At 53.8% G+C, this 25,944-nt stretch overlaps 1 protein-coding gene across 1 annotated transcript in view; it reads left to right on the top strand.

Annotated features, from left to right (window-relative positions):
- Positions 1-202: 202 nt before the first annotated feature.
- USH2A (usherin) overlaps positions 203-25,944 on the top strand; it is a 122,108-nt gene continuing 96,366 nt past the window's right edge. The window contains exons 1-16 of the mRNA XM_076065130.1: positions 203-1,292; positions 2,145-2,313; positions 7,078-7,213; positions 7,335-7,398; positions 9,451-9,748; positions 10,658-10,845; positions 11,704-11,928; positions 15,315-15,408; positions 17,555-17,750; positions 19,195-19,325; positions 19,663-19,858; positions 19,998-20,639; positions 21,073-21,256; positions 22,661-22,824; positions 23,735-23,893; positions 25,351-25,848. Of these exons, the coding sequence (XP_075921245.1) occupies positions 814-1,292; positions 2,145-2,313; positions 7,078-7,213; positions 7,335-7,398; positions 9,451-9,748; positions 10,658-10,845; positions 11,704-11,928; positions 15,315-15,408; positions 17,555-17,750; positions 19,195-19,325; positions 19,663-19,858; positions 19,998-20,639; positions 21,073-21,256; positions 22,661-22,824; positions 23,735-23,893; positions 25,351-25,848 (3,823 nt within the window). The 5' untranslated portion in view covers positions 203-813. The remainder of the gene's footprint in view (positions 1,293-2,144; positions 2,314-7,077; positions 7,214-7,334; positions 7,399-9,450; positions 9,749-10,657; positions 10,846-11,703; positions 11,929-15,314; positions 15,409-17,554; positions 17,751-19,194; positions 19,326-19,662; positions 19,859-19,997; positions 20,640-21,072; positions 21,257-22,660; positions 22,825-23,734; positions 23,894-25,350; positions 25,849-25,944) is intronic.

Genomic DNA, 25,944 nt, shown 5'->3' with positions numbered 1-25,944 from the left:
GCTCGTACTCCGTGGCGTTTCTCGCTCGTTTTACGCGACTCCCCCGGGCTCGTGGATCCGAGTCGCACTCGGCCCTAGCACTCGAACCGCGTCGTGGAGTGTGGGGGACACCATCGACGTTGCCTGGCGACCGTCGAAGTGGGAGCGGGCGGCCGGGCCCTCGTTCCGAGCGGTCTTCACTGTACGCGCTAACCCGGCCGAGGACACGGGGATACACAGAACACGCGCCGCTGTCCGTCAAAGCTGTCTCGCCGCGAGCTCAAGTTCGGCTGGGACCCTCTTTGCTAATTAAGTTTATGCAGCGTGACTGCAAGCTATCCAAAAGCCGCTTACGCGCGATACATTACCAGCGAATTATTTCCGCCCGTCGATACCGACGTGCGTGCAAGACGCAGCATTCGCGTGTGCAATCGATTGAGCGACATGCTATGCCTAAGCAGGACTCGCTGACCGCCAAATGCATTAACACCACACACGAGCACACGCATGCATTCCCCACCGAGTGTTTTCAAGCACGAGTTGGTTTCGAGGGCTGAGCAAACGCCGCGAGCGCTGTCCGTGGTGCTGAAGAGGGCGGCTGCTGCCGCCGCTGCTGCTGAGCCGCTGTCCCGCGGTGCCTCGAGAGGCTGTTCCTGAGGAGCGCTCTCCGTGGTGCTTGAAGAGGGCTGCCGCTTGCTGCTGCTGCTTGCTGGCTGCGGCGCTCAGCCCGTGGAGCTGAAGAGTCGCCGTGCGGCCATCGCAGCCCCGTGCCGCTCCGCCCGCGAGCGGTCGCGACTGGGGAATGCGTTTCAAGCGCCTCCCTTGACGCCGACAATGCGCACCGCGGTCGCGCCTCTGCTGCTGCTGCTCCTGCTGCTGCTGGTCGCGAGCCGGGCCGCGGCACAGGGCCTCTTCCCGCGCCTGGAAAACGTGGCTGCCTTCAGGCCGGTGAGGCTAACGCCGCCGGGCGCGACCTGCGGCCTCTCGGGCACGACCACATTTTGCTTCCCCAGTCCCGGCCCCGATCAGGGAGGAGCCCCGGTGTGCAGGCCGGCCCTGTGCGCCAACGCCTGCCCGCACCACGCCACAACGCCGCCGCACTCTACGCTGGGCTCGCGCTCGTGGGCGACCGAGCCCGGGGCTTGCGCAGCGGTCGATCCGGGGCAGGGGGCGGCCGGCGCTGCCGCGGGAGAGCCGGTGCTACGGTTCGCCGAGCGCAGCGACTGCCTCGCGACTCTGCCGAGCGAGTCCCTGGGACCCGAGGCCTCGTTCACCGTCGCCGTTTGGCTCCGGAAGGAGGGGAGCGGCCTGGCGTGAGTAACAGGGGTCCGCGGTGCGTTGGCGCAACACGTGTAAGGGGGGGGGGGTGTGGGGTGGTGGTGGTGAGGCATTACTCGGTAGTTGCCGCGCAAGTTTTGAGGTCGCTTTGAAGTTGTCAGCGGTCGAAACGCAGCGACAACACGTGGCTCGGCTGCGCGCAGCAACAGGTGCTGCTCCGCTCGCTCGCGATTCGCGAATGTCCATTACGGTGGCGCGCGACTCGCTTCAGAGTGAATCTCGTGGCCTGTGCACCACCACCCACCACCTCTGTCGTACACGGATATCTTGTAAAGGTGACGAACTGTCGTGCACGACGCGGTTGGGTCGAGTTGCGCGTTCGCCTTCAACGTTCACTGGTGGTGGGGTGGTGGTCGCCTTGCGCGGCCCTTGCAGGCGAGGCCTACGCTATTGCGCACCGATTACACGCGGACAGGAGCGGTACTGGACTACCCTAGGAGCAACAGTAGCTACATATGCTACGAAGCCTCGCACTTTCAAACTATCAATTCCGGTTCAGTGATTCTGCACTTGCTCTATTACTATACCGCCTTCAACTTTTATGAACGACTGGGTGTTTAAGGTTATCGATTTGTCGTATTAACTGGCCGTGCGGCAAATGAAAAAATACAATAACTTTACTATGCAAGTAAAAAATTGCGTGTTTTAATATGTAAGTGTTTTAATATGTAATTTAGAGCCCCTTTATAACATATGCTACGGGCCCCGCACTAGCTTATTACGGCACTGAACGTGTGTGCAGAGCACGCAGCAGCAGCAGCACACGTTACATCGCCTTGCCCGTTTAAACGAAACGATATTGTTTGCGGAACGGTCGGTGAGACCAGGACCATCATCGAGAAGGCCACGGAGGGGCGGACTGTGTTCAAGTTGGAGGTGGCGCCCGATGAGGTCAGGTTTCACTACCGCACGGCGGATAGTCTGCAGCAGGGCACTCTTGTCATCAACGCCACGGGCAAGTTCCCCCCGGGCCGCTGGACTCACCTCACTCTGCAGGTGCGCGTGCACCTCTCAGTGGCTTGTGGTGGTGTGTGTGTGTGTGGGTGCCTCTGCACGTGTCTGTGTGTATGTGTCTGTGTGTACGTGTCTGTGTGGGGAGCGGTGGTGTAGCGGTTAGCGCGCTGCGCTATGAACCTGGCGACTCGGGTTCGATTCCCGCTCACGGCCAACACCGGTGACGATTATCTGAACCGGTCCCGGGCCTCGCCTAGGTCGACTCAGCCTCAAATGAGTACCTGGTGCGGTGTGTAAACATTGGCACTAGGGAGACAAAGGCGGTCGGGCGTGGTGCTGGCCACCCACTCCCTCGTGTACCGATCCGGCCTTCATAGGTGCTCACTAACAGCACTTGCCCCCTACAGTCTGTTAAGGCTATATGGGGGATCTTTTTTATCTTTGTGTGTACGTGTATGTGTGTCCCTCTGTGTTTACGTGTCTGTGTGTCCCTCTGTGTGTACGTGTCTTTGTGTATATGTGTCCCTCTGTGTTTACGTGTCTGTGTGATCCTCTGGGTGTACATGTCTTTGTGTATGTGTGTCCCTCTGTGTTTACGTGTCTGTGTGATCCTCTGGGTGTACGTGTCTGTGTGTACGTGTCTGTGTGTCCCTCTTGTGTGTACGTGTTTGTGTCTGTGTGTACGTGTCTGTGTGTCCCTCTGTGTGTACGTGTCTTTGTGTACGTGTATGTGTGTCCCTTTGTGTTTACGTGTCTGTGTGTACGTGTCTGTGTCCCTCTGTGTGTACGTGTCTGTGTGTACGAGTCTGTGTGTCCCTTTGTGTTTACGTGTCTGTGTGTCCCTCTGTGTGTACGTGTCTGTGTGTACGAGTCTGTGTGTCCCTCTGTGTTTACGTGTCTGTGTGTCCCTCTGTGTGTACGTGTCTGTGTGTACGAGTCTGTGTGTCCCTTTGTGTTTACGTGTCTGTGTGTACGTGTCTGTGTCCCTCTGTGTGTACGTGTCTGTGTGTACGAGTCTGTGTGTCCCTTTGTGTTTACGTGTCTGTGTTTACGTGTCTGTGTGTCCCTCTGTGTGTACGTGTCTTTGTGTATGTGTGTCCCTCTGTGTTTACGTGTCTGTGTGTCCCTCTGTGTGTACGTGTCTGTGTGTACGAGTCTGTGTGTCCCTTTGTGTTTACGTGTCTGTGTGTACGTGTCTGTGTCCCTCTGTGTGTACGTGTCTGTGTGTACGAGTCTGTGTGTCCCTTTGTGTTTACGTGTCTGTGTTTACGTGTCTGTGTGTCCCTCTTGTGTGTACGTGTTTGTGTCTGTGTGTACGTGTCTGTGTGCGTGCATTTGTGGATGTGCCTTTAAGGTGCGCACAGCCCACACGCGAGCGCCGTGGTGACATCAACGGAACGGCGGCTGTCGTCTCTCCGTGTGTCTGTGGGGTGCGCTAGTCAGAGCCCTCCCTAGGGAATCGGGGCGACCGCCCTGGGCCCCTTGCTTTGTTGGGGGGGGGGCGCTTCGATGTTACGTTGTCAGATGCAATACTTCCGGTTTAGTTTGAAGAGCGTCAGTCGAGATTTGCCCCGGTGACCGGCATCCCTCTGGGCACCGTGCTGGCAGTAGTTGGCAGTGGTTAGCTCACTGCGCTATGAAACCGGCGACCCGAGTTCTATTCCCGCTCACGGCCAACACCAGTGACGATGATTATCTGAAACACTCCTGGGCCTCCCCTCGGTCGACTCGGCCTCAAACTGGTACCTGGTGCAATGTGTATGCATCAACACTGGGGAGACAAAGGCGGCCGGGCGGGTTGCTGGCCACCCACCCCTTAATGTGCCGTGCCTTCCTTCAAAGGTGCTCGCTCACAGCAGCTCCTGGATGCAGTCTGCTGTTGAACAAATGGGTGAAGAGCAGAGGGCATTTAGTTTGGGACAATACTAGGCACAGTGTGTTTCGATCCAGTAGAGGAGTCATATTTGCATGCTATGAGTAGGACCCTGAGTAGGACTAATAGCTGCATTCTTGGAGACGCTGATGTTTTAAGTGAAAATCTGCAGCCCCGGTCAAAAAACGATTGCAATGGTCAAGCCTCGAGTAAAATGATTTGATGAATCAACGAGCAAACTGTTGCATATATTCGAGAAAGTTGGGTTTCATGGCAAGAGAACCATATACGGAGTATAAAATACAACTCCGCAAACCATTGATCGCGTAACCATTGTGATCCATGCAGTCGATACAAATGTTTAAGGAGAAATAATCATTATTAACCAATTCTTAAACTGTATCAAAAGCGAAGGCAAGGTTATAAGTGGTATCACTAATGTCGTGAAGCATTGATAGTATAAATGTTGTCTGCATAATTAAATATATAAGTCTTAATGCCTGAGTAGGACTAATATTATTAGTACTACTCAACATCAGCCTCTCCAAGATGCAGCTATTAGTCCTACTAAGGTATTAGTCCTACTCAGGTATTAAGACATATATTTAATTATGCAGACAACATTTAGACTATCAATGCTTCACGACATTAGTCCTGAGTAGGACTAATAGCTGCATCTTGGAGGCGCTTATGTTTTAAGTAGAAATCTGTAGCCCCGGTCAAATATATAAGACTATATATATTGTGATTGTGTTCACCATGCCCAGGCATTGCATTTGTAACCAAACGTTTTATTGTTAAATGTGATTCTGCACCTTGATTACGCTTTGTACAACATGGGGACGATGTGCCACCTGACAGGTTTGTTGTGGAGATAAGATGGTAACAAGGAGTCTGGCCGCAGGTGTCTTGGCGTCCTTGCTGTATAGACCTGTCCTGGATGTAACTCTATAGACGCGATAGGGTTGCTGGCAAAGTAATTGCACGGAGTGATATGGCCCTGCTAGGAACATGCCTGCAGACAGATGATACCATCTGGAACCTCCCTGCTCTGCACAGATCCTCATGCCGTGCTTAAATTTAAGCAGCCTCTTTGTTTTGTAATGTAAATACCAGAATGTATTACGTGTCCTTTTGCTGGTTTCTAAAGTCAAGTTACTCACGTGCTGTCAACAAATGGCTATCGACACCCATGTTCATAAATCAGCTGTCGGTCCATGGGAGAAATGCATAGACGTATTTTGGTTCGAAACGGCACAGAGACACAAAGAACCGGGTTACACATTGTCCAAATGACTGACGCATACGAGCTTAATCGTAGCGATCCCCAGCTGTGATCTCGGGAATGAGGGAGACAGGATAGAGGAAGAGAGAGATATGGAGAAGAGTACGGGTAAACAGAGCGAGGAAAAGGAGGGCAAGAGATGACGGGCAGAAAAAAAATGCCACGGGGGGAAGAGACCCTAAAGTTTTCGAACGCATGCGTACACTTTCAACTGCGGTGGCTAATTTTTTAAACTCGACAGAAGCGCGCGTCGAAAAGTTAAGAGCTCATCGTGCGTTCGAAGGGACCGGCACGTTTTGTTACGGTGCGTGCCATCGTGACTGTCATCTCCGTGTCACTCTATGGGAGATGTGATGCTTCAGGGTTGCGTGCTATGGGGTTGCGTGCTATGGGGTTGCGTGCTATGGGGTTGCGTGCTATGGGGTTGCGTGCTATGGGGTTGCGTGCTATGGGGTTGCGTGCTTCTGGCTTGCGCGAGTCGGGGTTGCACGTGTTTGGGTTGCGTGCTGTGGGGTTGCGTGTATCTGGGTTGCGCGGGTTGCGGTTGTGCGGGTTGGGGTTGTGCGGGTTGGGGTTGTGCGGGTTGAGGTTGTGCGGGTTGGGGTTGTGCGGGTTGGGGTTGTGCGGGTTGGGGTTGCGTGTTTGGGGTTGCGAGCGTTGCTGTGCTCCGTGAGAGAGACGAGTTGGGAAGTCACCGTCCGTCTCGCCTCGCTGGTGTCGCTCCGCAGTGCTGCTCCCCGCTCTGACAGGGTTTGCCGGACAGGCTGCAGAGCGGGCCCAGTAATTCTTACGTTTGTCTCCCGGCGGTTGTTCTTGGTGGCGCGTAAATGTCAATCGTGGCCCGATTTGTTCTTTTTTTCCATCTCATAAGTGCTGGGGAGTTTCCATGGAGATAATAGTAGGCCGCGCTGAGGAAACCGGCGTGAAGCTGCCTTAAGCACATTTTCTGTGACTGTCAAACACAGAAGATCTCTTCCTCTGGAGGAAAGGGTAAAACAAAAAATAAAAAAGAGACGTCGTAATGAGTGTGAGGCGCAATTTGGGACGGTTGAATGTTTGTCTCGAGCGCAGAGTGGGAACGAGTGAAAGATGAGTGCCAGGAGGCTTTTGGGAGAGGAGCTGAATGAGAGTGATTTGAATAACATACTGCAATAGCACACGGATTTAATAGAACACAGTGGAGTGGTCGCAAAATGAAAGGCCTTTTTTTCACATAAACAGCTCAGGCTGTTGTAGAAGATCAAATACATGTTCTGTTTTGCATTTCTCATACGTTGATTTCTGCTAATGCATTCTTGTTCAGTAAATACATTGCCTTGACTTGACTGTCTCGTGCATCTGTGACCGGACAAAACGCACGAGCGGCTACCGGATTCTCCTGCAGCTGTCCCATCTGGCTGGCTGGGGAGCCACCAACAGCACCGATAAGTGCGGGACAAAGAGGCCCACCGTGCGGACGTCTGCACGGTTCTCGCGGACCCTGCGCTCGTGCGCGGTGGTGAAGCTGCAGCACGGCCACCGCCGACGACGTGAACGTGAACCGTTCCCCATCGCCGTCGCGCGGGCGCGCGCGCGCGAGGCTTTTGTTGTCCGCGAGCCAGCGGCACGGTGGCGATTGTCTTCGTTGTGCGCGGCGAAACGAACGCAGGTGCAGGGTGCGCGACTCGGCACCTTCATTAACGGGCCCGAGGAGGATGGTTCGGCGTTCCACGCGGCGCTCCTCGCGGGCCCTGTCGCCGACGCCGCACGGCGCGCCGAGCTCAGCGTTGGCCGGGACGTGCACGGTGCGTGGCAGCGTCGGCCCCCTCCACGGCGCCACGGCGTCACGGCCACGACCCTCACCGTGGGGAGACTTGCGCTGCCTGCGTAGTCCTCTGAACCCGTTGCGTTTTTTTTTGTCGACAGGTGCCGGTCGGTTTGTGGGACTGGTGCAGGACCTCCGCTTCTACAGGGCCGCCCTCACTAACAGGTTTGTAGGACTGGTGCAGGACCTCCGTTTATACAGGGCCGCCCTCACTAACAGGTTTGTAGGACTGGTGCAGGGCCTCCGCTTATACAGGGCCGCCCTCACTAACAGGTTTGTAGGACTGGTGCAGGACCTCCGCTTCTCCAGGGCCGCCCTCACTAACAGGTTTGTAGGACTGGTGCAGGACCTCCGCTTATACAGGGCCGCCCTCACTAACAGGTTTGTAGGACTGGTGCAGGGCCTCCGCTTATACAGGGCCGCCCTCACTAACAGGTTTGTAGGACTGGTGCAGGACCTCCGCTTCTCCAGGGCCGCCCTCACTAACAGGTTTGTAGGACTGGTGCAGGACCTCCGCTTATACAGGGCCGCCCTCACTAACAGGTTTGTAGGACTGGTGCAGGACCTCCGCTTCTACAGGGCCGCCCTCACTAACAGGTTTGTAGGACTGGTGCAGGGCCTCCGCTTCTACGTGGTCGCCCTCGCTAACAGGTTTGTAGGACTGGTGCAGGACCTCCGCTTCTACAGGGCCGCCCTCGCTAACAGGTTTGTAGGACTGGTGCAGGACCTCCGCTTCTACAGGGTCGCCCTCACTAACAGGTGCTCGCGACCTTCCCGACTTCAGCGTTCCATCGCAGTGCGGGGTGGCACGCTCGGAGCGCCTTTGATCGCGCGTCGGGAGGAGAGAAATATGCGAGAAATAAACAAGGCGCACATTTCGGCTCTAATCTGGGGAGTATTCAGATCTGATATGCGCAACTGCGCATCAATCCTTGGAGAATGCCAGTGAAAATACGGCTGGGAAACTTTGCAATCTGAAATATCAATGATACCATTCAACTGCGGGTGTAGATGAATGTTGTAAATCTGATGCTGTCAATCGCGGAATGGCAGCGGAGTTATGTAATGTGCTGAAGCAGCACGGTGCGCACATGTGCCCTGGCGTGCTGTTTATCACAGGAACGCTGCCAAGGGCTGCTCTGTGCCACCACGTGCACACGTGCCAGAGGCTACAGCAAGTTTCCTTGATTTATCGGTTTAAATTCAGGTTGTTACGGGTGCTCTTAATTGTTTATACGTATTCATGTGGGCTGTCCCTTTTGTAATGCTGAGAGAAACGGCTGCCCAGAGAAGTGGTCGTGTGTCATTAACGGACGTGGAAGATTAAACAACAACAACAACATAATCATCACCTCGGCACTGATGTCGTGGTCCCCGCAGTGTGCTGAGTGTAGGGGCACACGTGTGCTTTAATGTGCTCCACCTGGGCATCATTGGCGATGTGAGCTATTGGCCAAAAGTTCCACAAATGAGGCACGTGATTAACTTGTCTGTTTGCTATTGCAAGCGGTACTTTAAGTCATCAATAATTCATGAGCTGCACAGAGAAATTACTTGACAAAGCTCCGTGGTTTCTCGTGCTGCGTGGAGTGTGCTCGTGTGTCTGTTCGCCCAATGCTCGTGTACCCACGTGTCCACGTGTCCATATTTCCTGCACAATTGTGTCATGCCACATGTGCACGTGTACACATATGGGCATGTGTCCGTGCACCAGCCTGTTGGGGAGCGGCGGTGCAGCGGTTAGCACACTGCGCTACAAACCCGGCGACCCGGGTTCGATTCCCGCTCTACCGCCAACACCAGTGACGATTATCTGAACCGGTTGTGGGCCTCCCAAATGAGTACCTGGTGCGGTGTGTAAACATCGCCACTGGAGAGACAAAGGCGGTCGGGCGTGGTGCTGGCCACTCACCCCCCTCGTATACCGTTCCGGCCTTCATAGGTGCTAGCTAACAGCACTTGCCCTTACAGTCTGTTAAGGCTATACGGGGGATCTTTTTTTATCTTTGTCATATCCACACGTGTCCACGTTTCACTGTGTCTGTGCGCTCATGCGTTCATGTGCTAGTGCATCTGTGTGTCATTGTGCCCGTGGAACCGTGTGCCAGTGTGTTCATATACCCGTGCATACCGTGTTTTATATAAATGTGTGTGTGTATATAATCCACGTGCCTGCGTGTCCATGCGCGCACGCGTCCGTGTGCCCGACGGTCACAGGGAGGTGGCGGAGCTGCTGACGGGCCGGTTGCCCCCGCTGCACGTCCAGTCCGAGTGCCGCTGCCCCGGCAGCCACCCCCGAGTGTCGCCGCTCCACCAGCGCTACTGCGTGCGCAACGGGGCGAGCGCGGCCACCCACGACGACCGCGTGCCGCGCGTCAGCCCCCACAAGCGGCCCCTCTCCCACGTCAACGACGACGACGCGAGCACCGTTTGGGTGTCGGCGCCGTCGCCCGGCCCCGGGCAACCGCCGCCCAGCGTGGCCGTCTCCATCGAGCTTCGGGGCGGCTCCTATCAGGCAATGTGGTCGCCGTGGTTGAGGCATGACGTGCTGGGGCCCGTTTAGGATGGGAATTGGATTTAGACTCGGAGGAATCCGATGAGCTATAAAGCTCTTTTTTCGATTTAAAGCTTTCGTGACTGCAAGGATTCATCTTCTTTGGTTCTTTCGGTAAAGTCACGTGACCAGTCACAAGCTAATCCCTCAGCTATTTGATATGTAAACCCCTTTGTCAAGGTGCCTCACTTCTCCCAACCAGCTTAAAAGTCGCTACGAATCTTAACATCGTTCATTGAAGCTCTGTCGTCCCGACAGTTCTGTACCTTTCACCTGAAGACGGCCGCTTGCGTTGTGGCCGAAACGTCGTGAGAATTTTATTGTGTTATTTTATTATTTTATTCTCATTCTACGTGACTTTACCGAATGAACCAAAGAAGATTAGCTCTTTTTTATTTACTACAGATGTTCAGTAGGAACGTGCGTTTTGAGCCGCTTGCGTTGAGCTACCATTTGTGGCCAGGTCGCTTCTGAAAAAAACAGCTACATAGCTCAGTGGGCCTTACCTGGTAAAATTAAATAAAAAAAAACCTGTTTAGTAGTTTAAATAGTTTAGTTTTGTAGTGAGCTGTGTCATTGCATTGCGACAGAGCTGCCTCTTGCACTGGGTTAATTCCCCTCCGTTAAATTAGTTATTTTTTTTAATAACAGCGGCCAACCTATTCGAAGGCACCCACGGTGAGAATATTTAATAAGTTTCTACCACTGGCTCAGGGCCGCCAATTGAGTCGCGCCCTCCGTCATACACTCATTCGAGCTCGGCGACACCTCAGCTTCAGTGAGTGGCTGGCTTATAAACATAGCGTGCAGTGAAAGATACACCGGAGTCACGTTGTCACTCGGCACTGAGGTTTGTCTTTACTCCCCTAGGTCTTTTACGTCATCGTTCAGTTCCTGAGCCCCCAGCCCGAGGGCGTGAGGATCCAGAGGAGGCCTGAGGCCGGCTCGCCGTGGGTCGACTGGCAGGTTTTTGCCAAAGACTGTGTTAGCATGTACAACATGAGCAAAAACGGGCCCTTGGAGAAGCCCGACTCCGTTAATTGCCTGCAATTTCCCAGGTGATTGGGCTGTGGCTCATGCAAATAGCCCCACAAAGTGTGTTTCTGCCTCATAAACATACTAATCGATGCAGTTGCCATGGCAGCAGGATTTGAAATGTCACTGACACTAGCGGTGCTTTGACAATTCGTGACATAGTAATTAATGAAGGGACTGATGCAATGGGTAATCGCTGATTATGGCGGGGCTGATAACACCGTGACATTTTTGTTTGGACTCCCCTGGGCTGCAACCCCAATTTACTCATGATATTTTGAAATGATAATGGAGAATTGCTAATTTGCCTCCAAACTGATCCAAGTGGAAAAAAAATAAAACTTAATGTTGACTCGGTTGTCACAACACTTGGAAATGTCTCTCAGATTCACACTTTTCCCCAGCAAGGGCCACTATCAGGTGCACACTGGGCCGGCACCTGGAAGCCTTGCCGAGCCATTCCCAATGCGCATGGCAACTGCAGATTAAGTGCCACGTGATTTGTGCGTAATTGCTTTATGCCACGGTGTTGCGTAAGTTTAAACATTAAATCTATACAATGGCTTTTCAGTTCTTGCACATTTTACAGCCCTTTGTCGGTCCACTGCTGGATGAGAGCCTTCCCATGCTGTGAGGGTCATGGGGGTTAGTTGACCATATTTCACCACGTTGGTTTGTGAATGCGGGGAGTATAGACGTGGAATCATAGTACAGTACAATATTTTATTTTGCTGCATGCACTCTGCTGCCCACCGCATAGAGAGGTCAACGCTCAAATCACACAAAGACATGTACGCACACACACACTCTCACAAAGTATACGCGACCTCCGTGAATCGGACACGTTTGAAAAATGGAATTCCACCATCCATCGCTGGCAGGGAGGTACCGCTGTCCAGGGGAAACGTGACGTTCAGCGTCCTCACTCCGGAGCCAAACCTCCGGCCGGGCTACAACGCCTTCTACGCCACGCCGGCGCTGCAGGCCTTCGTGCTAGCGGCGGAGGTGCGCGTGCTGTTGGAGGGACGGCTCCTCGGTGTAGCGGGGGTGGCAGGCGGGCCCCTGCGTCCCTACCACGCCGTGTCCGAGGTGATCGTCAGCGGAAGGTGCGTGTCATCACGAGGGGAGGGAGGCATGCTACGTAACATTCCGTTTTATCTGCTCGATGTGTGCGCGTGTGTGTGTGTGTGCGGCAGAGACCTGAGCATTTCAGATTTTTGTAAGCTTTGGCAGGATTTTGATTTTTCTTTTATCTGGGAATGGCCAACTTTTGCACGTCAAGCTCTTTGACTGATGTTTCTCTGATAAGGGATGACAGTTATTGCGTGGCTGTCCCGTGTTCGCACTGCACGTGGCTGGGCTGCCACGTGCCGTGAAGAGCAACTCCTGAGCATCAGCTGCTGGCAGAAGGAAGGAGCTTTTGTAGCGGTGGCTTCTTGTGCCACAACGCCACTACCCTGTGCCAAACTGCTACAAGGCAGTAATCGGCAGATGGATATCGCCATATATTTGTGTATGCAATCCAGTGTTTGTAGAAAAGGAGGACGGTGGAATTATTTACGTGAAAGTATGTGCTGTGTGGAAGGCCCATTGCGCTAAACGTTGCACGTTATATATTGTTTTAAGGCCGCAGTGTTATTTGACGAATGTGTTGAGTTTGTGTTGTTGTAATTTGTGCCTGTACACGACTGCCAATGCAGCATCACGAAATAATATGTCTTTTTTATTTAAATGTAATGCACAAGACGTGATGGACATTTCACTTTGTAAGGTGTAGGTCCCTCGGAAGTCACACATACAAGCACGTGTTCATTTAAAAAGGTCAGAAATGGGCTTTTGTTGTCTTGCCAAAATAGGCCGAGTTTATATGACAACACATTTTTTTCTTATAATTTATTTTAATTAACATGCGCACTATCTACGGTTCCACACAGTGTAATGACAATATCATAACTCTTAAATACATTATGGGACGCAGTCGTGATAACAACAATAATAATAATATGTGCAACTTCTGAGTGATGCGGTCTTGTGTGTCATCTGCAGCGCATGCGCATAAATCCGTGCGCGAGGTATTAATTCTTTTAAGCAAGAAACAAATTGCTAACCTTGAACAAATCAGCTGGTAAATGACATGTAATAAAAGTGTTCTTCCCTTTGTAGACTCTCATGTTTATATATCATCATAAGGATGTCAGTTTTATAATTGCAGCCATGAAGACGGCATCTGTGAACGTGTGTGGCACTCACAGATGTCTTTTTAAAAAACTGTTTAGGTTTCCTGGTCGTTAATGCATCTTTCCAGCTGGGCTACGAGCCGGAGCAGAGAAGCATGAGAACGTGTCGTTTGTTTAATCAATGTGACATTCATCCTTGAGTGCTTTGCTATGTTATTCTAAATGTTGTCGCGAACACAGCTATCGCCGGAGATTTAAACGACAGTGCGGCTCAACCTGATTCATTCGCTTGTTAATTTACAGCGCCGTGCGGACGGCAAGGATCGCTGACAGGTGTAAGTGCTGAGATCGCTGCTTGCTTTGCTGCAATTCTTTTTTTTTTTTCACGACAAACTTTGGTGTGAAACTCATTAATTATAAATTACACTGCATTAATACTCCAAGTGGCCATTATGGAAACTAGTTTCATTCAGATTTAAACATTTTATTTCAAGCCGTTAATTTCACGTCCTTTATTTTATTAAATGAAGCCTTAATACACAAGCATAGATGAGTGGTTAACTGGATGAAGAATAGTTAGCCGAAAGAAGAACAATGAACCAATACATCGGAAAATATTTTCATCATTTTATTTCATGCATTTTGGTGTTGATACACAGTGGCGCCCGTGAGGGGTGTTCGCGCGAAGAAACCGGCCATCCGAGTTCGATTCCCACTTACGGCCAGCACCATTGGCGATTATCTGAATGGGTCCTGGGCCTCTCCTAGGTCGACTCAGCCTCAAATGAGTACCTGTTGTGATGTGTAAACATCGACACTGGGAAGACAAAGGCGGCCGGGCGTGGTGTTGGTCACTCACCCCCTCGTGTGCCGTGTCGGCCTTCATAGGTGCTCGCTAACAGCACTTGCCCCAACAGTCTGTTAAGGGGGATCTTTGTCTTTGGATTTCTGTTTTTGGGTGCCTGTATGAGTATGGGTTATGCCTTTACAAGTATGGATTGTGCCTCTGTGGGTATAGGTTGTTGTGTATGAGTATGACTTTTGCCTGTATAGGTATGGGTTGTGTCTGTACAAGTATGGGTTGTACCTGTATGAGTATAGGTTATACCTGTGTAGTGTCAACGATTCAGAGACAGAGTTTCTAGGAGGCACTTTCCTTCTTAACAACTTTCACAGTCTCATCCGCACACTCTCCACAGTAACTCAACCTGGCCTATACACAACACTAGCCGTCTAACACTGACAATGCTGACTGAGACAGCCAACTACTATCCTATCGAGACGACAGCGATGACGAGACGAGTCCACTCCCAGAACCGGCAGCCTCGAGCCCCCCGCTCCCGGCTCCTTTTATGCTCCCAGCGCGGTCTTGGCTCCGCCCTGACCACGCCTCCCTTCTCGAACCCGCTAGCAGCAGGTTCCAGGGGCTTCCAGATGGGGTCCTCCGTGACCCTTGCCCCGAGTTCCTCCGCCCTGCCAACACACGGCCGTGTTCACGCTAGGGCTGAACGATTTGGGGAAAATATCTAATTGCAATTTTTCTGACAGATATTGCGATTTGATTTGTGATTTTTTTTAAGTCAAGCTTCAGTTCAATATTCACTGTGTAATAGATTTAAAACATGCGATGGAGCATTACCACAAGGTACCATCAAAATATGAACTGCTCTATATATTCTAATGCAAGGATGAGAACTTAAAATATATTAATTGCTTCCAACGTTTATTTATTAAAATGTTTAATTGAAATAGAACGATCAAACATAGAACAATTGTTAAGTTAAATAAAGTTATAATAGTAAAAAATAAAACTGACTTTTCAAATCGCAAAAAATCGCAGCCTTTGCGATTTGCTAATCGCATTGTTTCAAATTTCGATTTTAAATCGATTAATCGTTCAGCCCTAGTTCACCTTCACCGGCATGTGTCCTGTCTGCCCACCACAGCTGCCGCTGCTGTCCAACAGCAGCGCTATCACACTACACCTGTATAAATGTGGGCATGGGTTCGACCTGTATCGCCAAGGGTCGGTGCCTTTATGAGTTAAAGGCCTTTTGTGTGGATGTACGTTGAACTTTTTTCGCGCTTTTACGTAGCCGAACGTGCTAATCTGCCTTGTGTGTGCCCCCCCTTCCGCCTTTGAGAGTGGCCACGTGTTGTGCCTGTGGCGAGTACGAGTCGGAGGGGGGCGGGGGAGGCCCTGTGCGAGTGTGGGGGCCGTGTCTGTATCGGTAGGGGCGAGAGTGCGCGCTCATCGCCAAGGGGGGCGCCCGCGTGCGCGCGCGCGTGCGTGCGTGCGTGCGCGTGACACGCAGGTGCGAGTGCCACGGCCACGCCGAGCGCTGTGACTCGTCCACCACCCCCTACCGCTGCCTGTGCTCGGCCCAAAGCAACACGGAGGGGCCCAACGTGAGTGCAGCCGGGTCGGCACCACCACCCTCCGTCCCACGCCCCGCGTGTTCACACACACGGGGCGTCGCTCACCGTTAATCCACTGCTGGATGAAAGCCTCCCAGAGCTGCCCACCCCCGTCTCTTCGGGCTCTCTGTTTAGCTGAAACTGCTGCGAGTGGTGGCCTGGCCGGTAGCCACGGCGCTGTTCGTCAGCGGGGATGTGGCCCCTGGCTGGTGCAGAAACAGCGCGTGCCAAATGATCACTGTAGATCACAAGCGAGTTTTTGTTTTTGTCGACGCATCAGGTTGCACGTGCGGCTGCGCGAGTTTTTTTTTTGTTTTCGGTTCTGTTCTATCCCGCGTGGGTCTTTGAGTGGAATTCTCTTTAGGGGCCGTCCATAAATGACGTCACGCACCTAGCGGGGGGGAGGGGTGGGGGTCAGATATTTGTGACGATGTGTGACGAGGAGGGGGGGGCGGGTTGAGAAATGTGACGTCACATCAAAATGCGCAACTTTGAATAAATATAGACAACACGTTCTACTTAATAAAATAGACTTTTTAATAAACGTTTTCTCCTACAACATCAGAGTGCAGCGCCACATTAAATACGCACTACAATGACAATAGTTTGACGTGATTTGAAGCATGTTTGATTTTCAAAATGGAAATATGGTTTGGGGGGGGGGCAGAGCTTTGTGACGTCATATTTGAGGGGGGGGTCTGACTTTTTGTGACGCCGTGTGACGAGGGGGGGGGGGTCATAAATCGTCCAAAATCGCGTGACGTCATTTATGGACGGTCCCTTAAGCCACCACGCAGGGTTCCCGTGTCTGTGACGATGGGACCAGCCCAAGGCACGGGCTGCCCCCCACCCCCCACCACCACTAGCTTGTGTATCGACACGTAGCAGCAAGGATGGTTAAATGTTGATGAATGTTACACGAGGGCCGGGATGAGGAGGGGGAGCCTAGTCGAGACGCTCTTGGCAGCCACTGAAACTCCGTCGCGGCTTAATGAGAACATATGTCCGTACATGCAATATAGCCAATGCTCGAGTGCATAACACCGCACGGAGGAATAGCAATAAGTACTGTAGTGGTGTTTTTGGTTCTGCTCGCAAGATATTTAATTGCGTGCTACCAATTGAAGTGATGTCTTTGAGACGAACTGGTTATTATTCCTGGCACCTCGGTCCCAAAGAGGCCTGCTTGAGAGTTGTCCTCAGCGTGCAAACCCCAGCTGCGTGTCGTATGTCGTATTGCTGAGCGACTGCGTGGAGCGAGCGTGGGGTTAGTGTGGAGAGAGCGTGGGGTTAGTGTGGAGCGAGCGTGGGTGAGCGTGGGGTTAGTGTGGGGTGAGCGTGGGGTTAGTGTGGGGTGACCGTGGGTGAGCGTGGGGTTAGTGTGCAGCGAGCGTGGGGTTAGTGTGCAGCGAGCGTGGGTGTGCGTGGAGTTAGTGTGGAGCGAGCGTGGGTGAGCGTGGGGTTAGTGTGGAGCGAGCGTGGGTGAGCGTGGGGTTAGTTTGGGGTGAGCGTGGGTGAGCGTGGGTGAACGTGGAGTGAGCGTGGGGTTAGTGTGGGGTAAGCGTGGGTGAGCGTGGGTGAACGTGGAGTGAGTGTTAAACAAGCGAGCGTGGGAGAACGTGGAGTGAGCGTGGGGTTAGTGTGGGGTGAGCGTGGGTGAACGTGGAGCGAGTGTTAAACAAGCGAGCGTGGGAGAACGTGGAGTGAGCGTGGGCAGTGCCGGATTAAGCTAGTCTGTAGCATATGCTGTTATGAAGGGGCCCTAAATAAAAAATAACACAAATATGAAAACACACATGTTTAACTTGCATAGTAATTGCATTTTTTCATTTGCTATACAGCCTGATAATACGACAAATCGCTAACCTTAAACACTCAGTCGTTCGTAAAAGTTGAAGGCGGTATAGTACTATAGTAATAGAGCAAGTGCAGAATCACTGAACCGGAATTGATAGCTTGAAAGCGTTTAGCGCGGGGCCCTTGAAAGTGCGGGGCCCGTAGCGTACGTAGCTACTTGTGCTCCTCGGATAATCTGGCACTGAGCGTGGAGCGAGCGTGGAGCGAGGGTGGCTGAGTGCGGGCGAACATTGGGGGTGAGCGGTCGTGAGTGCTACTAGCACCGTGCCCCGCTGCGCAGTGTGAGCTGTGCAGGCCCCTGTTCAGAGACAAGCCGTGGCGGGCCGGGGACACACGGAACCAAAACGCCTGCCGGCCCTGCCTCTGCTACGGCCGCGCTTTAAGTTGCCGCTACGAGGCCATCCTGGACCCACATCCAGGCCTGCACTGGCGAGGTGGTGGCGGCGTCTGTCAGGACTGCACACAAAACACAACAGGTTCGGCTGTACCATCTCTCCACACACGCACAACACAATACCACGGTTTTCACCTGTACCACCGCTACGCACACAAACACCATGGTTCAAGCTGTACCATCCATCCACATGCGATACCACGGGTCCAGCTGTACTATCAATACACGTGCACACAACGCCACGGGTTCAGCTGTACCACCGCCCATACACACGCAACACAATAACACTTGTTGGGCTGGGCGATCCGTACACTCGCACACAACAACACGGGTTCGGCTGTTACCGTCGCTGCACGCACAGCACGGTCGCAGTGAAACACTTCCCAACAAATGTGCACTCGCAAATTCCAGAGCGCGTGTGCGGATGAAAAAAGTCTTGAGATGACGAGCGGCGACGTGAGGACACGCGCCGTCCGTAAAGTTGCATCGTGGAAGTGCAAAGGAAGGCGCCTCTGCATCTTCTCGCTGCATATTCGCTCGGTGTCGGCGCTTCCCACCAGAGACGGCAGATAAATTGTAGCGCTTATGAAGTGCCAGTTATGATTTTGAGGTTACTTTTGTGTTCTTACCAAATTGAAAAATGGAGAAGTAATTGGGGCGGTTTGAGTGGGGTAGGGATGCTGCACCATTCATCTTACTTTGAGTGACAGAAAACAATATGAAGTTTGTTTGAAGGCTGCCTTAGGGGAAATTGATACATAAGTTTCACAGTGGGAAGCTGTCGGCAAGGATGATGGATGAGACCCAGCGCCTGGCCTCTTGTTTCCCACCCGGGTCTCTGTGGACTCTGGTCTGGAGAAGGGTGGGAATAAGTGATAAATCATTAGTATGATAAATTTTTCAGAGTTTTTACCTCAAAAGTGTGATCAGCAAGGGCAGCGTAACACCGCAGCGCCCGCTCGCACGAGCCCCTTGCCCCGATTCATCGGCGCTTGAATTTCCCCGCATTTTATAAGGCACTTAATTACACTTTTGACAATCTGGGAGAAGACAAATACACATCATCGTCGGCTAATTCATTGTTTTCTCTCGGCTTGCTGTGCGATATAGCTTAACACTACCTCACTTTATAATCATGATTTGATTAGCGGACTGGGGAGTTTTATTAAATGGAATCTTATTACGACCGTTAATTGAAAATTATTTTTGGATCTCCCCATTGGACAGGTATCCTATCGTTGTTGTTTAAATTCAATTTAGAATTATGTAATATATTAATTAGTTCTTTCACTGCATCGGACAATGTAGATTTAGGGCAGCTAACCGAGTTGTGTCCCTTAGGAAGGAATGAGTGCGAGGCATAGCTTGTGGCAATTAAAATATAAGTGTCCCATCATTAATCTAAATGATTCGTTCCCCAATCTTTTTGTTCCCTTATCGCTTTGTGCCTTGGCTTTCCTGCTCCAACCTCCTCGTCACTGGCTAAACCCTTGTCCACCTTCTTCCTCGTCACCCTCTTCTTGCAGGACAGCACTGTGAGCGGTGCGTCGACCATTTCTACATGGAAGTGGGCGCCGATGTTTTTTCCCCGGACTTGTGCCGACCGTGCGATTGCCACCGCCCCGGTGTGCTCATCGAGGACGAGCCCTGCAGCCTGGTTTGTCCTGAACGCACAGCTACTGCATCCGCCCTCGCCTGCACGCGACGCCCGCCCCTCCACCCCCCCAAGCGAGCCTCACCTGCGATCGCACAAACGCCAAAGTGGCACGGAGAGTGAAGCGTGCAAGCAGCCTTCACTTCGTTTGCACCGCCGTTATCGCGGCCGGTAATTTAAATTGTCCGAACTCGTGCCACACTTCGCTGCGCACGAGTGGCAGCTGCTGCTGGAGAGAGCAGAAGGTGGTGGCTTAGTGTGTGCGGAGGTGGTGCTGGCGGCGTGGGCATGGCTCGCTCACAGGGCAGCTGTGTGCGTGTGTGTGTGTGTGCTGTCACAGGTGGGCGGGCAGTGCCGGTGCAAGCCGTTTGTGACAGGGCGGCGCTGCGATGCTTGCCGGCCCGGCTATTACGACCTGAGGGCCTCCTCCACGGACGGGTGTACCCCGTGCGGCTGCCACGTGGCTGGGACGCGTGGCGGGGACCCCGACTGCGAGGAGCACAGCGGCCAGTGCAGGTGCAAGCCCAACGTCAGGGGTACGACACGGCATCGCCAGACCCCCCACCCCCCCCACCCTCCCCCCCCAGTCTGTTTCCGTCATTCGCATAAGAGCAGCGGTGGGTCCAGTGTGAGGTTTACTGAGGTCCCTCGCATGAACCAAATGTGTGCGTTCAGGTGCAAAGTGTGACAGCTGCGACTATGGATTCAAGCTTCTGAGCGCGGCGAACCCGCTGGGCTGCGAGTCGTGTAACTGCAGCGCGCGGGGAGCGCTGGACCAGCTCTGCGACCCAGACAGCGGGCAGTGTGCATGCGTGCCGCACGCCGAGAACACGCGGTGCGACGCCTGCTCCGCGGGATACTACGGCCTGCGTCCCGCCGGCTGCAGCCCCTGCGAGTGCGACCCGCAGGGTGCCGTGCCGGGCAGCGCGTGCGACGGGGCCACGGGGCGGTGCGCGTGCAAGCGGCACGTCGCCGGCCGTCGCTGCGACTCGTGCAGCGACGGCTTCTTCGGTCTGAGCGAGCTGACGCCCGACGGCTGCTCCCCATGCGGCTGTGACCCGGCCGGCACGGCGAATGGGACGGCGGGCTGCGACGCACGTACAGGGCGCTGCCACTGCAAGGCGCTGGCATCGGGCTCGCTCTGCTCGCTCTGCCGGCCGGGCTCCTACAACCTTTCGGAAACGAACGCGGCTGGCTGCGAGCCATGCCTCTGTGACCCCCAGGGCACGGAATTTGGCACGGTGTGCGATGGCAGCTCCGGGCAATGTGCCTGCCTGCCGGGGTGGGCCGGCCGGCGGTGCTCCACTTGCCAAGCAGGTAGAGGCGTGTGGAATAACGGTGGAAATCCGCTTCATGGGAAATCCCATCCTGGCCCATCCCCACCGCTCTAACGGGCAATGCACCTTAATTTGCAATTCGCTAGTCACAACTGTTTTGCTTGATGGATTATGTGCGAAAGAAAATGAGGCTTTGCAAATTTTGAAATATAATGCAAAATTATATTCGCGTTGTCACAGTCCAAATACAATTGATATAATTGGTAAGGAAGATGTAAAGCCACATGATTTATGAAACAACAGTGCAATAAACAATCACATTTGGAGGCTGCACGCATACCTTAGACATGAATACTAAAACGCATTCATGAGGATCCCTCTGCAAGTAGCAGCAATCTGTTATTCCTGCCGTATTAATCATGCTGCTGGCAGCGTTTCGTAGTGGCTAATTTGTCTGCTGTGTCTCCGTGCAGGGTTTTACCGCTTGGAAGGAGACGCCTCTGGCTGCCGGCCATGCGACTGTCACGAGCGCGGCTCTGCGCACGCGGCCTGCGACGGCAACTCGGGCCAGTGTGCGTGCACCAGCCACACGGTGGGCGGGAGGCGGTGCCACCGCTGTGCCCACTCCTATTACGGCTTCGCCCAGGAACTCGGCAGGTAAACCAACGGGCACGATGCCACGAGGCCACCCTCCACCTCTTGGGTGTGGGCGCCGACCTGCCTCGAGGCCCCCCCCCCCCGGGGTCGTGCGGGTGACGCCTCGCGCGTTCTCACATTTGGCGGGGGGGGGGGGGTCACCCTACTGCAGTCGAACGCCGTCACGTCACTTCCAACGGTGCCTTCTCCCTGGAAAGTTGCCTTGTTGTCGGACTTGTGCAGCGACGATCACGTTTGGAGTGTATTTCACACAGGCATCTACTGCTATGCCGTTTGCGAGGTGAGCAAACAGAGCTCCACCTAGTTCACGACGACCCAAAGTTTACTCTTGATTTTAATGAAGTGTAGTTCTTGCAAACGCCCTTTTTACTGCGGTGCTGTGATCAGTGCAACGCAGCGTTATGCTGAGGGTTGTAATGCCTTTACATGCACAGCGTATCTCCTGTATGAAATACATTTTATAAACTAGGAGCGCGGAAAGAAATGGGCTCTTAAAATATAACGGCGTGTGTTGTGAGGTCGTATTGATTTTGCAATAAACATTCCCAAACACTTTTTTTCTTGTCCCCTGAGGCTATAACATAATTGCAGCCTCACAAGTAACAGCGTGTTTACATTGCGGGTCCTCCTGGTTAATTTGCCACATTTATAGGGTTCAGGGCAAGCGCCTCTCGCCGGCGTGCGGTGCGTTCTGTGCTCGAACGACGCCGCGGCAAGGTGCATGACTCGTTACAGAAGAGTCGCGAGTTTGAGCCGCAGTGGGAGGCCATCCTGCCTTCCTCCACTCCTTAGTGAAAGGGGACTGGCTGCTTTTTGTTGAAAATTAACAGAGGTCACCGCGTCAGGAGGCTGGATCCCACAACAGAATCTTGGATACAATTCAAAATCTAGACTCCGCGGACTCAAGCTGTCCGCTCTCATCTCACTCTATCCCCCTCCTCGCACTACCCCACCTCTCCCCGCTTATTTAACTCTACTCCCCCCTGCGTACCCTCATACCTTTCCCGTTTCGTCTCACTCTCCTCCCCTCCATGCACTCTCTGCTCCGGCAACCGAGGCTCTCTATAGAAGCTCCAACCTTTGCTCAATGGGAGGTCGCTCAATTCTCCTCTGCTGCCCGCATTGTCTGGGACTCCCTCTCCCCGGCCATCCACACTGCCGACCCCCTGCACCTTTTCAAGTCCGGGCTGAACATGTCCTTTTTTGTTTGTTTTCGTCCCCCCACCCACTGCCCCGTTATAAAATAAATACGCCCACCGTTACCGTTCAGCATCTCGAGACGCTCCGCAAGCCCACGTTGCACCGCGCGCAACCTCCTGCCCTGGCTCGGCACCGCACGTTCGTGCGGCCAGCGCCATGGCTTGACGGGGTGACGCGACCGTTGCGGCGTGCGTCCCCCCGCAGGTGCCGGGAGTGCGCCTGCTCGACGGCCGGAAGCCTCGACACGTCGTGCCACCCTGACACGGGGCAATGCTCGTGCAAGGCCCTGGCGATGGGGCGGCGCTGCGACGCGTGCACGCACGGGGCGTCCCACCTCCGCGCGAGCAATCCCTTCGGCTGCAGCAAGAGTGGGTGCTGAAATCCGTCAGCGTAATGTGTCCGTTTAATAAACTTCTGTCCACCCGTCTGCATTAGTTTACTCCGCTTTCTGTCCGTCGTTGCCCCTGGCTGCCTGTCATGTCTCCTTGTCTTGCTTTTTTGCCCACCTTTAATCTATCTGTCAATTTCTTTCCGCATCCGTTGTTTCTGCAGTAGACTACAATTGATGTAATAAAAAGTGTGTTGTCTGTACGGAGCTTCTGCCTGGTTTGTTTTAAACGTAACGACCACTGCAGCCTCGGTGGTTGGGGCCAGCGCCTGCACTCGACTCGGCCCGAGTGGCAGAAATCTGCTCGAGGTTTTTTTAAGCAGGCGCTCGCTGGGACCGACCAGTGCAGTCACGGACACCACCTGGCCTCCGTTGCGTGCGTGGCTGCATTGCTCCACCCTGTCGGTGCCAGTTGAAGTGAAACCTCGTTTACTTGCCCTCATAGTGGGGCACTGCTCCACCTCTGTTTGTTGCCACTTCTGCAGACACTGAAGCCAAATCCTGATTGAATTCCACTCGGCAGATACAAAATTGTTCCCAATTTACTTTCAGCAATTGGCACAAGATGACGTGGAACGCCAATGTACACGTTCCCGTTGTCGAGGCACCGTGTGACGTATTTCAATGAGAGCCCGAGCATTCTGTTGCTGCGAAAAGACTTCCTCTCTTTTTTTCCCCATCATCATTTTTTTTTTGCGAGCGAAACATCCGCAGAGCCATTGCGAACGAACGGCAGCGTGCTCGCAGCGCGGCTCCGCACAGAGCGGAGTGACCGTGTGACGAGCGCGTCCGCCCGGCGCCCGCGTCGTTCCGGGAGGCGCGGGAGGCCTCTTTACCGGCCGCGTCGGCCGCGCCCGCTGAGCGGGTAACGTGTCGTTCCTGTTGAGCAGCGCCGTCGCAGCAGCCGCCACCCGTGGCCCGCGCCCTCGGCTCCTCCGCCATCGGGCTCGCCTGGTCCCCACCCGACGCCCCCAACTCTGACCTCCTCACCTACATCCTTTATCGCAATGACAGCCAGATCTACAGCGCACGGGATCAATACCCATTTGGTAAGCGTGTAAATCAGCCGGTGACCTTCCTGCCGAGGCTTCATTAATGCTCGCGTGCTTCGGAGAGAGGGGTGGCAGGGAAGGGGCGGTGGGGGGATGGGGGGAGGGGGAGAGTGCGCGTGGTCGTGCCACACGAGGGTGGCACGGGCAGGCGTGGACCTTCGTTAATAATCACCCGCAGCCCGCCGCCACCGTGCCAAGATGCTGTTATGCAAATGAAGTAATGGGGTGTTGTAAAAGCAAAACGAATGTATTGCAGTAATTGGAATGTTAATGTTATTTATTGCCATAGTAAACCTGTGCATGGGAATGAGCACGGCGCTCATCGCGAGGCAGGTCACTCGCAGTGCAAGCGGCATCTCAATGTCGTGTCTGCGCAATGGGCTTCCCGGCGTTAATGTCAGAAACACTTTCATCTCTCCCATGTACTTTATTTAGCCACGTGAGATGTTAATGGGATTCATTATCTCTCTCGCTGTGGACGTCTGGGTGTCCACGGTTATGCATAAACATGTTTACGTTCGAAGTTAAACCCTTGAGTTTATTATCGTGTTACTCTTTATGTGTGAAGAGGTTTTAAAATTTCATGTCTTGGCTATGACACAGGCACATAATGGCCCGGACTCCTGAATAATTTTCCAGGTTTTTTTAAGGTCACGTCACAGCAGATGGCTTCGGTCATTCGCTGCTGAAGCCACAGAATGGCGGTGGCAGGAGTCTCGCCGCTTGCTCAGCGATGAGCAAGCTGAGAACCAGGCCTCTCACCCAGCCCTGTCTAAATGCCTCTCGTTTGCCAGCACCGTACACGATTGCTATCCTCTCAAAGCAAAGGATAAACAAATTAAAGTAGTGTGTAGTAACACGCAGCTGGGCAACCTTCCCATTCAACGAAAGGAGGACTGCATGAGGAAGAAGCATCCGTTGCCAACCCTCATGCGCTGGTGGTGGTTGCAACCCACGCTGACGTCTGGGTTTTTTAAAGCCCCTAATGGAAATTCTGGTTTGTAGGAATTTGTTACCTGGCACAGACCGTTATGCCTGTTGGCTTCGTGGGTAAATCAAAGCAAATTTGTACGCTGCTCCTATTTTTCATCTCTGCGCATAAGCGTGCGGGCCATTGCAGCATCGCGTTCCCGGCTCCAGACAGGGGCGTTGGGTTTGTCCGTTGTTACTCGGTTTGGTGCGGGGTACGGCGCCCACGTGCAGCCCTGATTATGCAGTGCGGTCAACCCCATTGTCGGCATGAAACGCAACACTTATCAGCCAAACTCTCTGTGGACAGGTATCAACGTGTCACCCCTGTTTGTTGCTGTGGAACGGAATTTGCATAAATATTATGTTTAATGCCTGCGGGGGGAGCAAAAACCCTTTCTGCCTTGTCATTGTGCAGTAATTGCTTTTTTTTTTGTTGCCTTCCTCTGGTCCAATTTTATTTTGTTGCGGTTTTGCGTCGGCAGGTCCACAAAGTTTCAACGACACGGACCTTTCGCCGTACACGTCCTACTCCTACTTTGTGCGGACAGCGAACGTCGCCGGCGGCGCGCGCAGCCCGGCGGCGTCCCAGCGCACGCTCGCGGGACCCCCGCCCGGTGGCCCCACGCTGGAGGTGCAGGGCCCCGTGGGCGCCCGCGCCGTCTCGCTGCGGTGGAGCGAAGCGTCCGGAGCGAACGGGCCGGTGCGGAGATACGTCCTCGAGTCGCGCTTGCCCGGACAGGCCTCCCCGCCGCAGCTTCGCTATGCCGGCCTAGGCAACGCCGCCCCGGTGCCGGGGCTGAGCCCGTTCACGTCGTACGAGTTCGCGGTGCGCGCCTGCACGGACGGGGGGTGCAGAGACGGCCGGCCTCTGCGGGTCGTGACCCGGCAGGCGGCCCCCGAGGGTCAGGCCGCTCCGCGCGCGACGGCGCTCGGCCCCACGGAGCTCGGCGTGTCCTGGGACCCGCCCTCGCGACCCAACGGTACTAAACGAGGTCCGGGCATTACGGGATGCCACGTCGCTTCAGCAGTTCGTCAGATGTCGCCCGACGTCACCGGACACCACCGAACGTCACCGC

This window comes from Petromyzon marinus, chromosome 6 (genome assembly GCF_048934315.1).
Source record: "Petromyzon marinus isolate PM22_M1 ecotype Great Lakes invasive population chromosome 6, UKy_Petmar_22M1.pri1.0, whole genome shotgun sequence".
NCBI lineage: Eukaryota > Metazoa > Chordata > Hyperoartia > Petromyzontiformes > Petromyzontidae > Petromyzon > Petromyzon marinus.
The sequence above is the reverse complement of the archived record's forward strand: the minus strand, read 5'-3'. Positions and strand labels throughout refer to the sequence as shown.